Below are 11,428 nucleotides of genomic sequence, written 5' to 3' on the forward strand. Positions count from 1 at the left end.
CTTCTCCGCTTCTCAGCAGTGAGAAGGGGGGAGGTTCACCTGCCATGCGGGCTCACAACAAAAAAGAGCGCTGCCTCACGCGGCGCGTACCGCCCGTGCGCAGACACACGGAGACGGAGACGTGTGTGCCGTGCCTCGTGCGTACTCGCATCGCCACAATCAGTAGCGCACAAAACAGGCAAAAAAGGGGGGGTGGAACAGCCTCAGCCCTGATGGCGGCCAACAGAGAGAGAAAGACAGGGCAGCGCACCACCAGCAGCAGCAGCAGCGTCACGCGCTCCTCTGCTTCTTTCCGGTTCGGGGCTGGAACATCGGCAGCGCGCTCGACATAGCGACCTTGTTCACCTTGGGCACCACCTTGGGTGGGATCAGGTTCTTGAGGATGCTTCGCTCCTTTCGCTTCCGGCCATGGATGCTGTCCTTCAGCGTCCGCTCCATGTCCGTCACGGGCTGCCGCTTGGACTTCTTGCGCTTCACGCGCTGCTTGCCGTGGCGGCCAGGCATTGCGGTGCACTAACGGGGGAGAGGGTTCTCGGGAAAGTGTGCGGCGTGGGGCGTCACAGGCACTGCGCCGCAGGGCCGGGTCTGAACTGTGGCAGTTATGCCGATTTCTTTTTTCTACATAGATAATGAGGCCAGAGGTGGGGGGCGGCGCAGAAAGCAAGTGGGTGGAAGGCGGGATACGAAGCAGGGGAAGGAGGGCGGTCTGAAAGGTCAACCGGCTATATTCGGGGAGGTATATAAGACATGAGCGAAGGGGAGGCGATGGCGCCTGCACCGACACTCGGCACGCAGAATTGTGCACTGCGAAAATGAAAAGAGGGGAGAGTGTCGCTACACCCCTGCGCTACTGAGCTGCACAGCCTCGCCGTCGTTGGATACCTTTGTCTCGCGTGACACCGCCGCAGATGGACACCAAAGCGAGAGGGGATGCGGTCAAAAAAAAAAAAAAACAGCACAGCCTAGCGGTGCTAACACTGTGAAAAGGGAACGCGGCGTCACCCCTGCAGCGGGGAGGGGGGCTGCTTGGCCGCGGTTACTCGCCGCAGCAGCAGCTCCAGCGACGTGTCCGTCGACACGGCCGCGTCCACCTGCACGGGGTGCAGTTCGGAGAACAGGACGCTGTGTGACGCTCGCAGCCCCTCCAGCACGTGCAGGTAGTTGACGCTGTTCAGCGTGCGGAAGCTCCTCTCGCAGCCCAGCTTCAGCAGTACCTTGTGTGAGAGGTTGAAGAACGGCTCCGCCTTGCGGTCCTTCCGCGGCGGCCAGCTCAGCTCCACACCCCGCGCCGCCAGGCAGTCACGGAACTCCTGCAGCGCCCGCCGCTTCACGCGGTCGCGGTGAACGTCCGCTCGGGCGTAGTCGTCCACGTAACAGTTGGCAACCATGCGCTGCTCCCCCGCCGGCGTGCGGCTGCTCAGCCCCAGCGCCGCGTGCTCCTCCGGCTCATACTGCACAATCCTCCAGCAGCGGTAGCACTCCGCGAAGAAGATGACGTACTCGGACCAGTTGCGGAACCGCTGCATCGCTGCGTCGTAGAAGGGCAGGTCGCGCACGAGGTTCTGCACGTGCGCCGCAGCGATGGAGCCGCAGAACTCGTCGTTCTCGATGACCGTCCGCACGTGCTCCTTCAGTAGCATCTCGCACGGCAACGGCGCGCCCACCTCCACGGGCGCGCACCAGTCCACGTCCACTAGCAGCGTCACCGACGACGGTACCTCGCGCACAAAGCGCGCCGATGACACGGGGGCGTTGTGCGTCAGCGGGCCAAGGTAGTGCACAGTCCCCCATGGGAGGCGCAGCGCCAGGAACAGGCCTCGACAGCGCGCGCTGCGCTGCGGCACATCCACGCAGAAGCGCAGCTCCGTGAAGCCGTTGTAGCGCCGCGCGTCGGCGCGCACCGCCTCCACCGGCAACGCAACCGTGTACGCGCACGGCAAGCACCGCGACGCGAGGTGCAGTCGCACCACCACCCCGTTCACGGCGAGGTCAACTACCGCCAGCGCGTCCGGGTGCGACAGCCGCGGCGGCATCGCATGGAACCGCTGCAGTGAGCCTTTCTTCCCCATCCTGCAGCGAACACACGAGGGGGAAGGGGAGGGGGGGGGACGGAGCTCGTAGGACGATCTCCGCGCCAGTCGATAGGAGGCCACGCACGCAGACACACTCACGCAGGGAGGTATAAAACAAAAGATGTACCAGGGCGCAGGTGAAGGAAGGCAGGGGGAGGAGTACTGAAGGAAACGGAGGCGACTGTGGTGGATGCGGTGGAACGCTTTGAGCCTCGAGGAGGTGTGGGGACCGACGGCAAACGCTCGGGCGAAGGTCGGTATGCATCCTTCGACAAGTGCGCAGGTGCGTCGTGGTGTAAAGTGCACGTGAGGAGGGAGTGAGGGGGGGGGGACGGCCATGCACAGCGAAGGGGCGGTTGAAGGGGGAAATGAGGTGAAGGACTAAGGAAGGGGAAAAGCGGCTGTTCTGGCGCCTTCGCTCTCGCTTGTGTGCGCGCGCCTGCACACCATCGGAGCGGGGCAGTACGTAGTGCCCACAGCGCGCGAAACACCGACAACAGCCAGCTGCGCCGCGGGCGTTGCTTCTGTGAAGCACGCAACACCAGCGCATATGACCAGGCAGCCCTCTGCTTTCGCCCCATCTCTCACCCACACGCACACACACCTCATACACACACATAAGACCACCACTGCGGTGGGAGGGGGGAGGGGCTGAGCACGGGAAGGAAAGAGGGGGGAGGGGGGGCAGCCAAGAGAAAGGAGACAACGCAAACACCAAACACCACGTCCGAATCGCTCCAGGACGGCGGTCTCACACACGCCCACAGCTGCCGAGCCGCTACTTCCCCACCGCGACGCGTGACGGCAGGTTCTGGAAGAACTTTCTCGCCAGGCTAAAGTCCTTGCGAGTGCGGAAGAACAGCGAGCTGTAGATAAGCGTGAAGAAGACACCGCCGACAAACCCCCAGTTGCGCAACTCGATGTCGCCCGCCCGCCGCCGCTCGACCAGCCTCGGCGAAACGTACTCGTCGTAGGTGCACTTGAGCAGGTATGGCACGCCGGCCCACATGACGGGCACGCGCTTCAGGTACGGGATGTAGCACCCTCGCATCATCAGCGACAGCGTCGCGTAGCCGGCGTAGGCACCGTTGCTCGTGGCGTTGCAGTCGAACTGCGAGTTTGTCTTCGTACGGCTCACCTGCGCAGCAAACACGTAGGCGAAGCTGGAGAACAACCCGGCACCAACGTACACGGCCATCGCGTGCCGCCACCCCAGCACTTCGGTCAGCGGCTTCGCCACCGCCCACGCCATGACGCAGTTGACGACGCAGTCCGTGCCGTTGGTCACGTACAGGCACGACAGCGGGTTCGGGTAGAAAGCGCTGCCCCGCGTCAGGAACACGTCACGCATCACCATCGGCTTCGAGCTGCGCAACATCACCGGGTTCGCCGCGTAGCTATTGGAGTGGTACAGTATGAAGAGCGTCTGGTCCGTGGTAAGCGCCATCGCCATGATGGAGCCAGTGATCTCCGCGTACGATGGCATGCCCGGCGCGCGCACTGCTCAGCGTGTGTGTGTGTGTGTGTGTGTGGGTGGGTGGGTTTGTCGCTCGCTTACTTGTCCCTGACCTGTCGCCCAGGCAAATAAAAGACGGTGTGCGGCAGCACGAAAAGAGGAGAGGAGGGGAGGCAGTGCGCCCGGATGAGTGCAGGCAGCGCGCCTCCATCGAGGAGGGGTGAGGCGCAGGCGCGACGGCATCGTAGCGGGGTCGCTGTCTCGCAGCACAGTCGCCTGTACGCGCGCCGAAACAGGAGCAAGGAGGATCACAGAGGCGGGTAAGAGGAGCAAGAAGGCAGATGGCGCGCACAGGCACGCGCAAAAAAGTGCACAACGGTGCACACGCCCCCGGGTCGGATGGCATTCACACTTTGATGGGGACACGGTGGCGTATCGCAAGGGCAATGGGAGGGGGGGGGTAGGCGAGCGCCGCGCAACGCCACAACAAGGGGGAAACCGCAAAAGACGGACGCACACGGCCACACGTACACAAGCAAGCCGCAGATAGGGATTGCCCACACCAGCGCGGATGAGGAGAGAGGGGAGCGCGAGCGGTGTTGGCATGCGTGACTTGATGTAGCGTTTGTAGGAGAGAATGTCCATGTTCTTGCGCTCCGCGGGCAGCTTGTCCTCACCCCCCTTGATTAAGGCGTTCTCGCTGATGTCGTCGCGCTGCATCGGCACGGACGGAAAGGCCAAGCAGCAACGCGAGCAGCGCACCGAGGATGCAGCCGAGCGCCTCGACCACCAGCGGGTGCGCCAGCCCCTGTGCGCACATCACGCGATAGCAGTCCGCGAGGACGTGCAGCGCGCCGTTTAAACAGCGCAGCACTCTCTGTGGTGCTGCTCACGTCGTACAGACGCGGGATCCTCATCAGCGGCGGGGACACAGAGGTGGTGAACTGCGCCGCGTCCACCAGCACCTTCGACAGCACGTGCAGAGGGTTCAGCACACAGTGGTGCGGACCCACCTCGACGAGGCTGCCTTTAGAGGCATGGCACTGCAGCAATGCCGCGGGCACGCGCGAAAAAAAGAAACGGAGAAAACGCAGCAGGCGGCAGAGGGCGAGGTAATGGTGCAGCGGAAGGGTGGAGGGGGAGGGGGGAAGCCAACGCTGCCCCGTGCAGCGAGCAGGGAGGGGCACAAGGAGCACGGAAGAGGGATGGCCGAGAGGTGAGAAACTGGGGGAGTCGTAGGGGAAGAAGGCGATGGAGACGCGCACACGGGTGAGGGGGAAGGAGCAGCACACGTAGAGCAAGGTCGCTGGTACGCACAACAAAAAGGCGCGAAAAAGGGTACACACGGATACTGCAGCACACTCGACCCTGCTGCACGCGCAGAGTCAGCCCCTCCCCCCGCCAACGAAGAGATCGCACGACCTCCGTGTGACAGTTTTGCCGCCTTTGCACCGTTCTTTTTTTTTCCTTTAGCCGCACTTTATAACGGGCGTCTGTCTGTGCCGCAGCTGTCAACTCACTACGGGGTAGAAGCGTGTTGTGGCCCACCAGCACGTTCATAGGCGGCGCACTCACGCCGTCCAAGGAGAGCGAAATCAACGACACACATACACGCAAGCATGAACGCCTCTGTTCACGTAACCAAGCGAGAAAAAAAAAGAGAGCACTGGAAGCCGATGGCTTAAGAGTAGCGCCTACGTCGTGTAGTGGGCGCTTCGCTCTCCCGTGTAACGGGCGCCCTTTAGCGCGCTCTCATGAAAGACTCCTCCGAGGGGGGAGGAGGAGGGGGAAGGAGGCGCCTATAGGAATAAAGTCAGTTATACGGTACGATGCCCTTAGAGACGCACACACGCACACACCATCCATCGGCTACCGCTTTGTTTCCGCCCTCGCGAGTTTGTACATCATTTACTTCTCTGCTGCGGGTGTGTGCGCGTCTGTGGCGTGCCGTCTTTATCCTCCCTACAGCTCAGCCTCCGCCTGCACCCAGAAACGGCTAAACGCAGCGGCCGGGGGGAGAGGGGAGGTCACCAACGCAGCAAGCGCACTACTGCGCAGCGATAAGCAGACAGAGACACACACACACACACAACTCAGAGACATGCGAGCCGATAGGTCGTGTTTTTGCGCGGCTATTGTACGGCGGGGAACGGCCGTTAGTACCGCCGCCTTAGTGCTTTGGCTGCGTCTTTTAAATTTTACGTTACCGGAGATGGTGATGTCGTATCCGGCGGCATCGTCAACTGCAGAGGTGCTGGCGGAAAGAAGAAGCAGAGAAGGACTGAAGGAGTTGCTCACGCGTTAGTGCGGGTGCTCGGCCAGCACATCACCGCAGCTCAAAACACGAGGACCCGTGTAGTTCTTTGAGTCCCCACAGTTCTCCTCCGTCAGCGCGTCGTCAGAAAGAAGGCTGATAAACTTAATATCTTTGTAGCGGCTGTTAGCTGTCGAGTGGATCTTCTCTGCCGCCTTCAGGAAAGGAATGCTCAAAATCGAGACCATCTCAACAACCGCTGCGTCGCTCGCCTCCACCAGTTGCAAGCCCGACAGCGCGGTCCCACCCGTTGCCAGGACGTCATCGATTAGCACCACTCGCGATCCCTTGCCGATGCTGCCGTAGCGGATCGTCATCACCTCTGGCGCGGCTTCTTTGTACTCCTTTTCATACGGTTCGCTGCGGATAAGGAGACCAGCATTCTTGTCCGCCTTGCGCATTAGCACGAACGGGATCTCAAGCTCCACGGCGATCATGGGGCCGAAGAGGAAGCCGCGAGCATCGAAGCCGAGGATATGCGTCGGGGCCGGCGACATGGCCCGGTACCGTTGCACAAGGAAGTCACGAATAGCTTTCAATGTCTCTGGAGACTCAGTGATGCTGCTGACATCGGCGAAGCGGGGGACATTGCGCGGGGAGAAGACTGGGGAGTACCAGCGGTAGCTCTTCTTCAGCAGCTGCGAGAGCGCGTGGGAGTCGTCTAGCAGGAAAGAGTTGGGACTGACTTCCTTGAAGGGCATGGTGGCAGGGCACAACTAAGCGGACAAGAGCGTAAGGCGCGGGCGCGATAGCGAGAGTAACAAGTGCTGTCAAAACCCTGTCGCTGTCGGTGGTGAGGGTACAACAGAGGTACACAAGCGTGGCTGGGTATGCGCGTGTGTGTCGATGCTGCTGGTATGTGTGTTGACGGATGGTGCGTGCATCACACCATAAATCGTTGCCCCATGATGAAGGCAAAGCGAGACAGGGAGACGCAGAGAAAAGCGCATGAGGGGAAGCAGCGTGAGTACGGAAGCAAAAAAAAACGTCAACATACTTTAGAGCCCGCAACCTCATCACCCAAACACATCCCCGCGCAGAAAAGACGGGTACGTGATAAGGCTGTGATGCGCCAAGCGGCAATACATGCGACTCTGTGGTGCCTTGGGTGACGGCGAGGCGAGACCACAGCCTTAGAGGACCCTTATTGGCTCTGCTGCGTTCGGCGAAACGGCCTGTCATGTAGTCCCAGTTCGCGTGTGTGCGGTGGTCCTTTCAAAGAAACGGTCATGGTTGCAGTGTGCGTGGTACGCACTTTTCTCTGTCGGAAGCGGCGGTTTTCGTTCCTAGTGCCCTCTATACATGAGCCTCTCCCTCCTTTGGTGCGTCCCGAGAGTACGCCTACACATCGGAGAGGAAAGACACCTTCTATGTTCGTTGCCGTGGGTACGAGTGAACAGGAGGTTGCGTGTAGCTACCTGAACTGCTGCGGGCGCTGGCGGCATCCATGCTACCACGAGCTGCTTACTCAGCGACTGAAGATGCCGTTGGAAGCACCGAGGGCGGGTTTGCGTGGAGGCGCTCCATGCGCGCCCGTTCGAGCTCGCAGACAGCGGCAATATCCTCAGCAACGACGTCGCGGCGTCCGTGGCTCGCCGCGTGTGACCGCATGAGCGCCATCGCTACTGAGAAGGAATTGTTATGCAGGAGCGGATCTCGGTTATTCCACCCTGGCAGGTTTCGTGACATCTCGAAAAGCGCGCGTGACGCCCTGTCCGATAATGTGTCGTCCACCGGCGACGGCGTGTCAAGACATCGGACAGCGTCGAGATAATCTCGCACTGCACCGCTGCTGACATGGTGCGTCTGGGCAGCCTCCTGAGGGGGTATTCTCGGGTCAGGACTCCACCTTAGACGCATGGCAAAACGAAAGAGCGGGTGCACGGCATCTGGTGCATCTCTGCCGTCCACCGCGAGCGTGGAGACGTCGACTGGCAGCTCCAGTGTCTGATAAGGGTACTCGAGCAACAGCTGCTGCTTGTGAATCAGCGCAAACATCCCTTCGTACCACGCCTCATCGCGTGAGCCTAGCGACGCGCAGTCTATCGTGACGTGGGTGCCGTTGGCTACCTGCAAAACACCCGTCTCCAGATAGTTAAGGTCGTTGTTGTACTTTGGGGTGACACGGCCGTGTGGAAGCGCCCGGAGCACCTCACCTGTGAGAAGAATCTCCGCCACAGGCACGATGTCACGCAACTGCGCCGACCACTCCGCGGCAACCAACTGAGGGGAACTGATCAGCAGCGGAAGGTCGCCGACAGGCGTGGATGCGCTGTGCATGCTCACTCTTGCGCACAGATGAAGGAGCAGGTACTCTGCAGTCAGTGCATCGCCTTTGGTCAGTGTGCATGTAAGGTATGCGATGGCGTTTGTGCGAGCTGCTGTCATGGGCAACGCGATGAGCGGCGGAGTCGATATGTGCCGTCGCACCTGAAGAGAGCTCACCGGTGTGTAGGAGAGGCAGAGGAGTCTGCTTACAAGACCTCTTGACAATTCTGTGGCATTCCACGCACTAAAGCGCTCGAAGTCGTCAACGTCGTTCACCTGCAGTTGGTCGTCGGGGAAGTGCTGGTAACCATAGAAATCTATCACATCATTTATGCGAAACGGATTCTGACGTGCACCATTCTCGGCCGGGAGCAGCACCGTGACGACGCACGCCCCTTGAAGCTGCCGGCTGCACGAAGGATGCGGGAAGTTCAGAGATGGGCCAAAGACGGGCAAACTGTATGACTGTGCCGTTGCAGTAACGGTGTCGCTCTTGCTGCTTGTGTGCCTGACGCACTTCCGCATGCGCTCCTCCTCGGTGCTGCTCGTAGGAACCCCCGTCAGGGCGTCCTCGTCGCGGTCGGTGCGCTTACGGAGGGTGCCCCCGTGTGCGGCGCCGGAGTTGCGCGATGTTTCATCCGCGGTGTAAAAGTGCAGGTTGCCGGGGACGGGGATCACGTACAGCGAAACGGCGTCCATGTATTGCACCTCATTCCCGTCCGCCGCCTCTTGCGCGCCGCTGGACGAGAAGAAGTTCTGGCGGCACGCACAGAACAGATGAAGCTCAGGCTGCACCTCCTGAATCATGCCGCGGCATCGGCAGAGCTTGCCGATCGAGTGGGCCAGCTGCGTCGGCGGGAACACATCGATTGCCGTGCTCCGGCACTCTGGCGACTGCAGGTACTTGTGGGCGTAGCGAACAGCCTCGGCAATGGAGCCGCTGGTGGTGCTGAGCTCGCGCAGAAGCGCCTCCATGTCATGTCGTGTTGGCATCGCTTCCCCAAGAATACGGAAGGCGCCTCAAGACCGGTGTGAAGAAAGGGGGAAGCAGAGAACAGCTGTCCACAGTGCGCTGCAACCGAGCCGACGCGGAATCGCTCGTTTGTTGGCGAACTGCGAAATGCGTCTGTCTCTTGAGTCTTGCAGCGACGAGAAGCCACAGTGGACCGCGGAGAGAAACTTGAGGGGAGCAACACTTCTAGAAGTGAGGAGGATGCACAGATATCTATATGTATATACACGCAAAAGCACTCGGGGATGACAGTAGCGCGCTGCAACACCAAAGAGCCCAGGGAGAGTGGCTCGTCTTGCAGGATGACGAAGCTGTGATGGAATGTCAGAGAACGTCATGTATGTGTACACGTCAATAAAAGGAGCTCGGTGAACGGCGCACTCATATACGCGACAAAAGGGCAGCGGAGACGTGGGTGATGGTGAGGGGTTAGCGGACGCTCGGGAGGGTGAGCCAGACGAATGAGAGAAAGTGCTGAGGAAGGGAGGGGAAGGGGAGCGCGTGCACGTGGCGGAGCAACTCACTTAAAATGAGTGATTGTAGAGAAAGGACGCTGTCTGCGGCGACCATGAACGACTTTGGCGCTTCTTGCGGTTTGTTGCCTAGATTCTGCGCCCCTTCGTACAACGCCATTGTCATCCCCTGTCGTGTGTCAGACTCTGCAGAGGAACCACGGTACTCATGAACAAGCTCTGATGCAGAAGTCAGGGAGTAAGGCTAGCCAGCGGTCAAGCCTTTCGCCTATGTGTGTGTGTGTGTGTGTGCCACTACATCTGCTTTTCTTCTTGTCGCCGCGCATCCGCCAACCTGCGCAAACCTACCTGCGGAGAGCGAATGCAGGTGGCGACCGTAGAGAGAGGCAGAGGCCACAAAAGCCGCCTACTCAGAGAAAAGTCAGCGCCGGGGCAAAGGAGTTGCATAAGGCGCATATGATACACTGGGGGAGGGACATATAGAGACCGAATCCGAAGCAACACAAGAGGAGGGGCACAGAGGCAGAGAAGCGGATAAACGACACATAAAAGTGAAACGATCGAGAGAGAAAAGGGGAGGGAGGATGAAAGAGATCGCACTTTCGCACACAAGCCACCACAAAAGCAGACAGGCATGTGCGCGTGTGCAACAACGGCTAAATGTGGGTGGATAGCGGGAAATGCAGACAGACGTTATCGGCATGCATGCCTATGGGCGCCTGTGAATGCGGAGGAAGGATGCCGAAGAGTCAAACACATAGAGAGAGAAAACACACATGCACAATAAAGACAGAAAACGAGAAGGGGTCCACAGCAACGAGAGTCGCCGTGAGTGCGCACCGAAGAGAACATCAGCATCACCTAAAGTATTCCTTCCCCTTCCTTGCAGTCGCATGGGGAAAGGCAGCAAGGCAGAGGATAGAGAAAGGCGCAGCGAGAGAAAACGTTCTGGAGAAAAAGACAGACCTTCTACCCCAGATGCGCCTGAAGATATCCTTGCTCACAAACACGAATACATACATACGTGCCGACCGAATGAGAAAACGACACAGCTGGATGAACGGAAGAGAAGAACACACGAACAAAAAAAAAGCACACAAAAGTGTGCACCGTTCAATCGACAGGACCTTGGCCCAAACTACACAGGCAAGCGTGGCCGCACACATCCAGAAAGAGAAATGGCACCAGAAACACGCGTACGCATGGGGTCCAAAGCACCCAGGATTAGGTTATAGAAGGGACCCGTCGTCGTTTCGTTTTCGCCTTCTTCCGTATATGCATGCTGCAATAGAGCAGGAGTCAAACGTCCCTCTACCCTCCCGGCCCTCTGCGGCCTGCCACAGACCCGTCCCGTGTGTGGTGCCCATGCAGCCGTAGACACACGCGCGCTACACCAGCGCGCCGGCCCGATCATCGAAGCACCGCCTCGGCCTCATACTCTGTCCACTCACACCTCGGCCCCCGCAGGTCGCCTCGCAGCCGCTCACGTGATGCCCAGTCGCCACCTCGCGCATCCCTCCCCGCCCCTCCCCCTCGCGGTGGCTCAGCCTCCCCACACCGGTGTGGGGCGTGTGTGGGTCGGGGGTAGGGGTGAGGTACCTTCGAGTCACCCTGATGCTTTGCCTATTCTCATATGGATGCCACAGACGTGCCCACGGTCGCGGGTCGCGCCGACGCAACGCCGCCCCAGGACACGACCGCCGACATCAGCAGCCACACATCGCTCTGGCATCCCTACCTAGGTGGGTGCCGCCCCCTGACACCACCAGCAGGGGGAAGGGGGAGGGGCTCGGCATCGGCAGGGGGGGGGGCAGGGGCTGGGGGGGCGAATGG

The 11,428-nt window shown here is 60.3% G+C and overlaps 5 protein-coding genes across 6 annotated transcripts; all 5 read right to left on the minus strand.

Moving 5' to 3' along the window:
• Positions 1–270: 270 nt before the first annotated feature.
• Positions 271–504, minus strand: LDBPK_260091 (hypothetical protein, conserved; the record flags this gene model as incomplete). Its single annotated transcript, XM_003861549.1, has 1 exon — positions 271–504. One exon carries the CDS (start codon positions 502–504, stop codon positions 271–273), a length of 234 nt encoding a protein of 77 aa, XP_003861597.1.
• Positions 505–998: 494 nt separating this feature from the next.
• On the minus strand, positions 999–2,411 carry LDBPK_260090 (hypothetical protein, conserved; the record flags this gene model as incomplete). Of its 2 annotated transcripts, none has more annotated exons than XM_024473466.1 (1): positions 999–2,411. In XM_024473466.1, the coding sequence occupies one exon, from the start codon at positions 2,409–2,411 to the stop codon at positions 999–1,001; it is 1,413 nt and encodes a 470-aa protein (XP_024329237.1). Both variants share the same exon structure in this region, with proteins under 2 accessions (XP_024329237.1, XP_003861598.1).
• Positions 2,412–2,850: 439 nt separating this feature from the next.
• On the minus strand, positions 2,851–3,558 carry LDBPK_260110 (hypothetical protein, conserved; the record flags this gene model as incomplete). Its single annotated transcript, XM_003861552.1, has 1 exon — positions 2,851–3,558. The coding sequence occupies one exon, from the start codon at positions 3,556–3,558 to the stop codon at positions 2,851–2,853; it is 708 nt and encodes a 235-aa protein (XP_003861600.1).
• Positions 3,559–5,829: 2,271 nt separating this feature from the next.
• Positions 5,830–6,543, minus strand: LDBPK_260120 (adenine phosphoribosyltransferase; the record flags this gene model as incomplete). Its single annotated transcript, XM_003861553.1, has 1 exon — positions 5,830–6,543. One exon carries the CDS (start codon positions 6,541–6,543, stop codon positions 5,830–5,832), a length of 714 nt encoding a protein of 237 aa, XP_003861601.1.
• Positions 6,544–7,306: 763 nt separating this feature from the next.
• On the minus strand, positions 7,307–9,103 carry LDBPK_260130 (hypothetical protein, conserved; the record flags this gene model as incomplete). The annotated part of the gene is made up of 1 exon (XM_003861554.1): positions 7,307–9,103. The coding sequence occupies one exon, from the start codon at positions 9,101–9,103 to the stop codon at positions 7,307–7,309; it is 1,797 nt and encodes a 598-aa protein (XP_003861602.1).
• Between the last annotated feature and the right edge of the window lie 2,325 nt (positions 9,104–11,428).

The sequence above is a fragment of the Leishmania donovani genome, chromosome 26 (genome assembly GCF_000227135.1).
Source record: "Leishmania donovani BPK282A1 complete genome, chromosome 26".
NCBI classification, from domain to species: domain Eukaryota; phylum Euglenozoa; class Kinetoplastea; order Trypanosomatida; family Trypanosomatidae; genus Leishmania; species Leishmania donovani.